The 12,500-nt window shown below is 43.4% G+C and overlaps 1 protein-coding gene across 3 annotated transcripts in view; it reads right to left on the bottom strand.

Moving 5' to 3' along the window:
- The window catches only part of mapk8a (mitogen-activated protein kinase 8a), a gene marked incomplete at its 5' end in the record, with an annotated part of 8,229 nt that extends 3,728 nt beyond the window's left edge, over positions 1–4,501 (bottom strand). For 2 of the 3 annotated variants that reach the window (XM_080849304.1, XM_080849303.1), the window contains 5 exons: positions 140–305; positions 1,430–1,568; positions 1,958–2,016; positions 2,867–2,996; positions 3,372–3,487. In XM_080849304.1, the coding sequence (XP_080705430.1) occupies positions 140–305; positions 1,430–1,568; positions 1,958–2,016; positions 2,867–2,996; positions 3,372–3,487 (610 nt within the window). Of the gene's footprint in view, positions 1–139; positions 306–1,429; positions 1,569–1,957; positions 2,017–2,866; positions 2,997–3,371; positions 3,541–4,461 lie in introns of those variants that run through there. The other variant, XM_080849305.1, reaches the window with a different exon arrangement.
- Between the last annotated feature and the right edge of the window lie 7,999 nt (positions 4,502–12,500).

Here is a 12,500-nt window from a genome sequence, read left to right as displayed (position 1 = left end):
CTGTTGTACACACATCTGTCACAAACACACTTGTCACACCCATGTTATAGACACACCTGTTACACACACCCATTACTCATCAACCACAGCCCCCCAGCAGGATAAAGAGGTCAGGGGAATACAGGGACGTCTGACTCACCGTTGGCCTGGTAACCCATGCCCAGGATGACCTCGGGGGCCCGATAGTAGCGGGTGACCACGTACGGCGTCATGAGGAGCCCAGTGGCAGCCGTCCGCGCCAAACCAAAGTCCAGAATCTTCAGCGTGCAGTCAGACTTCACCACAATATTACTGGGCTTCAAGTCCTACAGGGAGAGGGAGAAAGAGAGGTGAGAGATGAAGGGAGGGAGAGAAAGAGAAAGAAAGAGACGGAGAGAAAGGGAGGAGGAAGCAGAGAGATGCATGGATAGAGTGATTTATCAGTTTTGCCAATATATCTCTAGTAATGTCCAATATACTGAATCTCTAATACATCTCCAATATATCGGCCAATATTGCCATACATAGCAGTCTTGGGCACGTTAACTGCACATGTGCATGCAAGGATTAAAGCACTGGCTCAGGGTCAAGAGGAAGGAACATACATTTACACTATTTATTCATTCACATGATTTACTCATTTAACTATTTACTCATTAACACTATTTACTCATTTCATGTAGCCGATGCTGTTATCCAAAGCCATTTACAGTACAGATGTCCTAAGTATGGATTTTAACTACTGTAGACCCAATGATCACATGAGGCTTAATAATGTCACACTCCTGCAAATCATAGCTGGCCAGCAGCAATGAACGGTAAGGGAGGTAACCAGCACCAGGTCATGAAGTGGTAGAGAAAACTATAAGTCTATATAATAAAAAAAAAAGTATTCTCACCATTCTGTAAACTGATTTAAGTCTACTCTAAAGTTTGTAAAACAATGGTTATTCCCTGGTGGTGCAAAATCTGTAAGATTGCTTGTTGTTTCTCTTGTAGAACTCATTATAATGTGTGTGTTTGCTTTTGTAGCAGCCAAATATTAAAACTGAATATCGGCTTAATACTGGTTATTGGACAATAACCTCGGTGGCTACGGCCGAACACCACCCGTGGGATCATCCCTTACCTACCCCACTCCCACTCGTTCTATATTGCTTAATCCTAAGCTATTAGATACTAATATTAGTATCAGCCCCCCCAAAAAAGTATATTGGTCGATCCCTAATGGACAGGGAGATGCAGAAGGAAGGAGAGAACAATCTAGTCGGCTCCACACAGAAAGAGTGCAGCACCATCTGCTGGACAAACGTGGAATGCCAAGCCCTCACTCAAATATTCTGTGTAGAATACAGGGACTGTGTGTCAGTGCCCATGTGAATATCTAGAACCAGGTACAAATCCATGTGTTTGTGTACACTGTGTGTGTGTGTGCGAGAGAAAGACCTACCCTGTGTATGATGCCAGCTGTATGCAGGTGTTTGATACCACACAGCATCTGATAAAGCAGGTAAGAGAGACGCTCGTGGTCCAGCTCCATCTGAATCACCTGACACAGGTTAGCATCCATCAGCTCCATCACCAGATACCTGCAGAGAGGGAGGGGGAGAGGGGGGGGGGGGGGAGAGGGAGAGATAGAGACAAAAAGAGAAGAAATCAAATTAGTATGAGGGACTAAGTGAGCTTGGATCCATAGTTCATCTAAGGAGTCTGGATGACAATGAACCCAAATGTCATCAGCTGTATGAGTGTGTGTATGTCTGTGTGTGTATGTCTGTGTGTGTGTGTGTGTGTGTGTGTGTGTGTGGGGGGGGGGGGGGGGGGGGGGGTTGGGCAGGTGTGTGTCCTCAGCTCTATATGGCTCCATATACAGTAGATGACTTGAGTGTGTGTGTGTGTGTGTGTTGGGCAGGTGTGTGTTGTTGTGATGATTATGGCGGTTAAGTTGAGTGGTGCTGTGATTGGTCAGAATACTTACATATCTGAGAATTCCTCTAATGACTTGTGAGGAGTGAAAACATTCAGGAGCCCAATGATCTGAAAACACAAACACACACACGGTCACACACACAATCCCTCCACATATGAACATGATTCAACATTTCAACAACAGACTACTCTACTCTGCCCTACTGGTAGTGCCTTAAAACTACATTATCCGGCCTATAATACAGTTACTTGCCAAAACGATAGAAGACACTCCTCCAAAATACCTCTTTTTAATGATTTAGTTGCCGTTTTGTGATTTCAGCTAAGAAATAAAAGCAATAATAATAAAGCAAAGCAAATAGAACTTCTAACTAACGGGCCTCCGAACGTTGGGATGGCCCATTCAAATCAACGGTACTTTTTAGAACATTCTGTAGTGAAGAGCCGTATAATAAAACCACAATAATGGTCTTACTCTACTCTACTCTTCTCTACTACTAGTGCCATTAAACCACAATAATGCTCTTACTCTACTTGGATGGCAGGTTTTAGATTTTGTCATATAAACACACACAGACTTATGCATGCATGCACACCCACACATATGCAAACAGAGATTATTGCACGCACACACACCACAATAATGGTCTTACTCTACTTAATAATAATAATAATTCATTTTATTTTTAACGCACTTTTCATTCCAAAGAATCTCAGAGTGCCTACTTGGATGGCAGGTTTTAGATTTTGTCATATAAACTCAGACAGACTTGCATGCATGCACACCACCACATATGCAAACAGAGATTATTGCACGCACACACACACACACACACACACACACACACACACACACACGCGCACACACGCACACAGAGACTTCTGCACGCACTCACACACACACACACACACACAGAGTCTTAGGCATGCACACACACACACACACACAGCTACTCACATTTTTGTGGTTGACACACTTCATGAGCACGAGTTCTCTGTAGGCTCGTTTGGCGTGTGTTTGGTTCTGGAAGGGTCGACTCAGCTTCTTAATCGCCACATTGCGTTCATCATGACTGTCATACGCAGAGCTGCACGCAAACACACACAAACAAACACACACACACACACACACACACACACACACACAAACACACACACACACACACACACACACACACACACACACAGAACATAATCATGTTTCAGAACCTGTGGGCCTGATGTATCCAAATGTATTTAAGTGTGATGGTGTGTGAGTGGCAGAGAGAAAGATGTGTGTGTGTGTGTGATTGTGTAGCAGAGTGAGAGATTTATGTTTGTGTGACTGGTTTGGCATTACATTTCCTCTGCCAGAGAGAGAGATGTGAGTTTGTGTGTTTGGCAGAAAGAGAGATGTGTGTGTGTGTGTGTGTGTGTGTGTGTGTGTGTGTGTGTGTGCGTGCAATAATCTCTGTTTGACTTACCATACAATGCCCTGCGCACCAGAACCGATGGGCCTCAGGTTCTGATACCGCTTTAGAACACGGAATGTGGAATCACCCACATCAACGCTGTAGAACTCCTTCCTGTTTTTATTCATGATGGAATCTACACTCCCGCTGGTCTCATTAAACACTACAGGCCTCTGTAGTCCTGTGAAACACACACACACACACACACACACACACACACACACACACACACGTCAACATTCACACAAACAGTCATACGCATTCATGGAAACATGCACAGAGGGTTGATCTCTTGATAATTATGGAAGGCACTGTTAAGATCATAAATAACACACACACACATTAATAGCGCAAACATATACGATTGTATGGCATGGGCTAATAAAAACTGACCAATTGAGTCCCATAAAAAACAGATAGGCACAAGTTCATAACACACACACACACACACACACACACACATTTAGCCAATACCATCAATCACTGTAAACTGGGATCCCACCTTACTTATATGCATATTTCATTAAACGTAATAATAAGATACCATATCGTAAACCCTGAACAGACAGAGCAATCATCTAAAAAGAAAACAATCCGATGCATAACGCTCATGAAGATGGGACGCCTTATATCACATCATGTCGGCCGGGAGTGGGACCGCTGCGTAAATTACGTTTGCAGCGAGGACTGCTACCTACGTCAGCGGGGCTCAAAATAGTGGCAGCTGGCGTATGCGAGAAGAAACGGTGGGTGTCGGTGGGCTGCGTGGGTCCCACAACCCTTCCGTTCGATGCGCGAGATTGGCTCTGCCAGTTTTTCCTGCGCGTTCTTTTCACCAAACTGGCAGGCCTGCCCTCCATCTGCGATCATTACCAAGCCTGACGGCTCGTCCGTAACCGCAGATGGTGCCTTCTATTAACCGCAAACAGTCCGGCTAACCAGCGGTGCAGTGGCCCGAGGCCTGATGCCGGCTTAGATGCTCCAGTCAACGAGCTAGTCCCGGGCGAACCATACGCTTACAGATGTGTTGCGTGCACCGCCCTTGCAAGCATTCACCTTGGCGATGCGGGCCGGGAGGTAGAGAGGGAGGCGGCGCACTGACGAAGACGCTCCATCACGTACTCTGCTAGCGCAGGTGCACCCGTCCCCAGCGGATGCGCCGTTCTCCGGTTTGTACCAAAAGCTGAGTCACCGAATATGCGGTGGCGGCGGCTGCTGTGGCCTACACACCACAAACACTGAACTCAGATAAACATCTCGGGGATGAAAACATTTGCTTCATCACAGACCATCGACCAACCACAGCCAGGGGGCTCGTGCGGGCACGGATGCTGTACGGCTCCGGTTTAACAACAATGCACCACTTGAGATCTGACAAACGTCACGGACCTTGTTGTTACAACCACATAGCATTTTGACACAATTTCTCAATTTCTCAACGACGGCATCCATTAAGCAAAGGGGAAAATCAATCCGTATGACAAAACACCTCCCCCACGCGCAAACAATGCCGGGGTTTAGGACTGCGCGAGCCCAGCCTACCTCAAGAGAATAGAGCGTAGACTACTCCTGCTTGTCACGGAAGGATCCGGTCCTCACGAGGAAACAATAATCGTGTCTTAAGGCTGTTAGTTTTCGCCGCTTCGGCTGATCGCGTCGGGGAACATGACCTCACCGCCTTCACGCGCTTCCGTCCACAGCCGGGAGATCCGAGCTCACGGCACACGACATGGGCCCTACGTCACACGCAGCCCACTCACTTCCGTGCCCCCTCCCCACCGCACCCCGTAGACATCTATCTATTCATCTTTTCACGTTGTCGAATCCGTCTCTCTCTCACAGCCGAAGTCAAATGAATTAACTTACCGTCATCAGAATGAATCAAGCCTCCGCAGGTGTCCATAGCAACATCAAGCAGACCAGCACTGTTTAGTTTACAGTCTCCTCCTGGCAATGATGTACCTCCACACCAAAGGATGAGTTCATAAAGTGACCTTTTACACCTGCAAATAAACGTGTTTATCGATCACAGGTAAAGTCAAATAATGACACAATTTCACAATGACATAAATCAGAAATGCAATTACAGTAGGCATATATACTTAGTATATTTAGGAAACGTAAGATACATTAAAATCATGTATTTCATATGAGATATTTTCCACAAGCGTTACTGTTATGCTTTATACTCGTGTGATTATAGATGTAATGCGTTACGAACGTATAGGCAGACACATGTTATAGTTCAATCAATTTCGCAATGGGATCAGTGAGACCTGGGCAACTGACACTGCTTAGGTAGGCTAACGGTGCTTCTACGAAAAGGCTATTTTAATTAGCCTACAAAGAGTTATAATTGTTTTGTCGGGAAGGCCTATAAGATATGTTTGTTGTAGGTAATAGACCCAAGCTCAGTGAAGTGTGTTTCAGAACTCAGAATGAAAGAAAACGTGAGCCCAAGAGCGCAGGCAGCAGGCACAAGAGCCTCTGACCAGTGTGAGTGTGTCAGAGAAAGGAATCGAGAGAGAGAGAGACTTTGTCTGAGTGTGTGTATGTGTGTGTGTGTGTGTGTGTGTGTGAGAGAGAGAGAGAGACTGTGTATACTGTGTGTGTGTGTGTGTGTGGGGGGGGGGGGGTTCACCGCGGCCTGGGTGATGAGACTCCTGTCCCTGCTAAAATGACGCAAGGCAGATATCTGAACACCTGTCAAATAATGATCTATTCTTGCCTTATCTAACTTTTTGCCATGAAAGGTGCGGTAGCAGACGACTTAAAGTCAGAAGTCTTCATCGCTCCTATTGGCGTTCAGCCCCTGCTCCACGTCTCGTCAAACCCTCACACACTGGCGAGAGTAATCCTATTTGAGGTTTTACAGCCATGTGCTAAGAATAGTGTTAAATTAGCGGACTTGAAAGGAAAGGGCTCACTGTACTCTTAGGTTATAACATGGCGACGCGCTGAAGACGAGTGGCGGTGTTTGTGTACAGAAGAAAGCGCGTTGTGGAGACGGTGCTTGGTGACAGAGCGGCTGATCGGGCAGACAACCTAGAAAGCAGGCCGAATACGAAGTTTTAGGGAAATACCCACTCTCTGCAAAGAGCGGATGAAAGAAGGTAACAATACCTTCCAGTGATGTTTAAAATAGCTTTCTTAGGGAAGAGATTATTTGTCTGTTATCCCCATGGCGTTCACCAGTGCGTTGCTCTGATATAGGTGCAAATGCGTTTCCCAAAGTGTGTTTCCATGTGTGTGTGTGTGTGTGTGTGTGTTGCCAAACGGTGTGCTGGTAAGGTGATATTTGTGGCCATGTTGTGGTATGATTTAGAGGGGAGAATCAGAAAGTTAAGGAAGCTCGTCAGAGTTGACAGAGTTGACATTGAATTGACTGAGAAATCTTCTGCTGCTGCTCTCCTTAGCCAAACATTATGCTGTAACAGTCTGTGTGCTCAGTTCTGACAACTTGGGTTGTCCTGTTGATGGTTGTTTGATCCATTTTACTGTTCTTATCCTGCTGATAGTTTTGGGGCCTGGGTGTCCGGGCTGTGTTTGTTTCTGGAGATAGTTACCTTGGTTGTGCTGTGGGAGGTTCTCTGTGTGTTTACCACAGGTGCTCAGGACACACACCTGCCCAACACACACACACACACACACACACACACACACACACACACACACACACACACACACACACTCACACACACACACACACACACACACACACACACACACACACACACACACACAACACACACACACACACACACACACACACACACACACACACACACACACACACACACACCCTGATCCCTGGACACAATATCTGGACTCGCACAATGATTATCTACAGCCTCAGCTCATAGACAAAACACTAGACACACACCCCGTTTAAAATCACACACAGCACAGTCTCAGATCACAGGCATTGCACATCGTAACACACTCTCAACACAGAGCCACACACACACACAGCAAATAATCTCTCTTACTCACAACACAGAATTACATACACAGCACAGAATGTCACAAACACAAACAAACAAACAGCAGAGTATCAAACATTCACAAACATTCACAAACACATACACTCAGTCATAGAACAGTCAGAACACAGACACACACACAGCATAGAATACATATGATCACACACACATTCACACACACAGCATATAATACATATCATCACACACACTCACACATACAGCATACAATACATATGATCACACACACACACACACACACACACACACACACACACAGATACAGCATAGTATACATATGATCACACACAAGCACACAGACATAGCATAGAAAACATATGATCACACACACAAACACACATACACACACACAAACACACACACACACACACACACACACACACACACACATACAGCATAGAATACATATGATCACACACACACACACACATACAGCATAGAATACATATGATCACACACAAGCACACACACACACACACACACACAGCATACTATACATATGATCACACAGCACTGAGTTTAAGCACAGCGTCTTAGCGCCTCCTCCTCTTCATCATCTGCTCTTCCTCCTGTCCTTCCACCTCCTCCTCTTCCTCTTCTGCTCCTCCTCCTGCTTTTCCTCTTCTTCCTCCTCCTCCTCCCGGTGCTTTTCTGCTCCTTCTCCTCCTCCTCCTTCTCCTCTGCTCCTCCTCTTGCCCCGTCTCCTCTTCCTCTTCCGACTCTTCTTCCAGCCCTTCCTCCTCCTCCTCCTTCTCTCCTCTTCACCCTCTGCTCCTCCTCTTGCCTTTCTCCTCTCCATCCTTATGTGTTCCTCTTCTGTTCCTTCTCTTCCTCCTCCTCCTGCCTTTCTCTTTTTCCTCCTCCTCCTCCTCCTCTGCTCCTCCTCTTCCTCCTCCTCTGCTCCTCCTGCTCCTCCTCTTCCTGCTCCTGGGACTTTCCCTGCAGGGGGATTATCTGTGGTGGACGGGACACGAAGTGAGGATGTCCGGTTACCGGGGTTACTGGGGTTACTGGGGTTAACTGGGTTACCTGGGTGGGTGGAATCCTATGTTAACCTAAAGAGCTGACCCTCTGTCACTCTTTCATTTGTATGAGGGTGTGTGTTTGGTCTGCTGAGTGTAAGCTGTGTTGTGGAGTTTTACTATCGAGATAAAGAGCTAACAGCTAACAGACATATGCTGCACCAACAACAGCACAGTTTGTACTGATAAAAGCTTGCTAGCTAACTGACATATGTCAGCGATGTATGTGGCGAAGTTGTGCTGTGTAAGCTGTTTCTACGTTTATAGACAAGTCTGGGAGGCTTTACACACACACACTTACACACTTATACACTTACTAACACACACACGCACACACACACACACACACACACACACACACACACACGCACACACACACACACACACACACACACACACACACACACACACACACAGGACAGAATTACACACACACACTCTCACACACACACACACACACACACACACACGCCTGGGTGGTCATATGCCATCAAAATTAATTTGAAACTGTGATGATCACACTTTTATGCTTTAGACCAGTGACGTGCGGTGAGGTTCCTAGCTGATGAGGCACAGAAACCGGAAGTGATTACGTCATTCCGATCTCTAGTTGTTTAAAAAAAAAAAAGAAAATGTATACATCATACATGTAAAAATGCATATGGTTTAAAATGTGTCATCTGACCAGGACTGAAAAAACTCTATGTTTTATTGTCTAATACTACTAAAAACTACTTATTTTAAGAAGTTATGCGGCTCAATACTCAACTCATCATGTAGGAAAACAAACTTTCCTGACAAACTATAAACACCTGCATAATGTGGCTTTAACCAGGCAGCCGGGCATTCCCTTTAAAAGAGGTTAGCCTGGCTTCCCCTTTAAGCGTGAGCTGCCTTACGCAACAACAGCTACAAATGTGATGTGTGTTTTCGATAGGATAAGGTGTGTGTGTTTCAATAGGAGAAGGTGTGTGTGTTAAAATAGGAGTGTGTGTGTATTTTAAATCTGTGGAGGTGAGATATGTGTGTAAATCAGGTGTGTGTTTATATAAGAGCGAGTGTTGTGTGAGTGTGTGATGGATGTTTCAATAAGAGCATGTGTGTGTCATGTGTGTTAAAATAGGAGTGTGTGTGTGATGAGCATTGCAGTTTTTCTCGATTGCTTAAGCACGAGTTGATCGTTTTGTTTTATTTTTCAAAACATTACACACAATTAGCACACCCACACACCCAATTAGCAAAAAAAACCTAGATCCTTTGCAAAATGAAACACTCTTGTAAAAACTATACACTAGTTTATCCAAACCATATTTTGTTACCATATGACTTAATTCTGTTTGTACCAGTTACACACTGCTGCTGCATACCTAAAACACTTTTAGCAATTCTACGTCTCAGTTATTAGAGTTGTGTATGTGAAGTACACAGTGAAAGTGCAAATATACAATATATTCACCAAACACTACACAAGACCAATGGTGCAGACTGATGAAAATATAATTTATTTCCCTCCATATACAGTACCTGAATCAGTCAACATGTCAAAACATGTCCCAGTTTTTTCATGCTACTACAGAAGGGTGCATAACACTGTAAGCTTAGCAAATATCAGACAAACATACAATTCTGTATCCAGTTCATGTTAAAATGAAAAAAGAAAGAAAAAAAAGATCTGAAAAAATGGAAAATACAGATAAAATTGTTTCATTTAAACCTGATGTCTTTTCAGATTGCGTGCCAGTGTTGACTTAGAGACCTGATGGACATTACAGTTTTTCTCGATTGCTTTGGCGAATTTTTCCATTCACTCTTTACTTTTTCAAAACAGCTCACACAGCCCTTACAGTTTTTTACGATCGGCTACACACTAAAATCAAAAGTATTACACAATTATCAAAACCTTCACTCAAGGAGCAAAACAACGGCTCAGATCTGCACAACTATAAGCACATTTAAACATCACACTTTTTTGCGAAACCATACACACAAGTGATTTGCAAAGCACTAAACACACTTTTATGCTTTAGACCAGTGACGTGCGGTGAGGTTCCTAGCTGCTGAGGCACAGAAACCGAAAGTGATTACGTCATTCCGATCTCTAGCTGTTTAAAAAAAAAAAAAATGTATACATCATACATGTAAAAATGCATATGGTTTAAAATGTGTCATCTGACCAGGACTGAAAAAACGTTATGTTTTATTGTCTAATACTACTAAAAACGATAGTTTTTTTTTATTATAAGAAGTTATGTGGCTCAATACTCAACTGACTTGTTAACCTACAGCTAAACGTACAACCGGTGTGCTAATTGAACTTTTACACCCTGTCAAATAAGATATTAATAGTATCAAGCGCGCGTATGTAGCCCTCCCACCAATGATGTGGCTCATTTAATTTTGTCTAGGTACAATATAACTACGGTTGTGGGATGCTAATTTACAGTTTTTTACGATCGGATACACACAATTTTGACTGCTTGGTTTCGTTTTTCAATCTCCTCACACAATAAGCACAACCACACACCCAATGAGCAAAACACCTCAGATCCATTGCAAAATGAAACACTCTTGTAAAATATATACACTAATTTAACAAAACCATATTTTGTTACCATATGAAACACACACATTACATATACTGAATTCTGTTTGTACCACTTACACACTTCTGTTATAAACCTAAAACACTTTAAGCAATACTACTTCTCAGTGATTAGAGTAGTGTAAGTGAAGTACACAGAGAAAGTGAAAATACACAATACAGTAAAAACACTACACAAGACCAATGCTGATGAAAATATTATTAACGTAATTCTCTCCATATACCCAAATCAGTCAACATGTCAACATGGAGAATCACAACAAAACATGTCCCAGTTGTCATGCTACTTCAGTAGCGTACATAACACTGTAAGCTCAGCAAATATCAGACAAAGGTGAAAAGATGTTTCCAGTACAGGTTACAATTCCATTTACAGTAAAAAAAGATCAGAAAAAAATGAAAATACAGTACAAGTAAAGTTGCATTTTACCCTGATGTCTTTTTAGGATTTGTTAGTGTCGCCAGTGTTGACTGAGCGACCTGATGGACATTACTGTATTGAAAATGGCATTGTCACCGATAATGTTTGCTTGAATTTCTCTAAGCCTGATAGCATTACGTATTTGCCAAAAGCATGTTTATGATCTCTCTATCTTGTTCTTGCGTGAATATGGGCCTGTCCTCCTTTCAAGTTGATTTGATACATTTGGTCTTCTTCTTTGAGCACATTTTCCTCCTGCTTCAGGTCTTCCTCTTCCTCTACTTCCACCTTGACCTCAGCCTCATGGCATGGCCTCGGCCTCTTCCTTTACCTCCTTCTCCTCCTCTGTGGATTCCCCCTCTCACCCTCACTCTTCTTCTTCTGACTCCTTCCATTTTGGTTGAAGACAGATTACAGTTACTCATCTGCTGCATTTCTATAGTGCTTAAACCTGTTTGTTGTGTCTACAATGAAGCAATCATGTGTTTGGGCACTTGATGGCTGTGTTTATTTGACCGGCTCATAAGTGTGGTAACTTGACAGAGTGTTTTGGAATTGCAAGGAAGTGACCTCTTGATATACGTCTGTGTCTAAAGCATAAAAGTGTGTTTAGTGCTTTGCAAATCACTTGTGTGTATGGTTTCGCAAAAAGTGTGATGTTTAAATGTGCTTATAGTTGTGCAGATCTGAGCCGTTTTTTTGCTCCTTGAGTGAATGTTTTGATAATTGTGTAATACTTTTGATTTTAGTGTGTATCTGATCGTAAAAAACTGTAAATGACTCGGACAGAGTTTTGAATTCGCAGTTTAGACAAAAACAATTACATATTTATTTACACAACATACAAGCAAACAGTTAAACACCGCAGACATAGCACACAATACCAAAATGTTCTACTGACCAGTATAATTTAAAGTTGGTGCACTTTCGTTGGAGCTCGTAACCGTCAATTAGAGGTGAAACAAACGTAATCCACTCACGACTATCCGTATAGTTCAGTGGAAATCCGCGATTTCCCTCCTCTTCTTGAAGAATCATTTCTTGTTTGGACTGAAAGTCCAGTTTTGAGAACTGCTTCAGGTTAGCAATGCAATT

This window comes from Sprattus sprattus (genome assembly GCF_963457725.1).
Source record: "Sprattus sprattus genome assembly, chromosome: 12".
NCBI lineage: Eukaryota > Metazoa > Chordata > Actinopteri > Clupeiformes > Clupeidae > Sprattus > Sprattus sprattus.
This window is presented reverse-complemented; position numbering and strand designations above follow the sequence as displayed.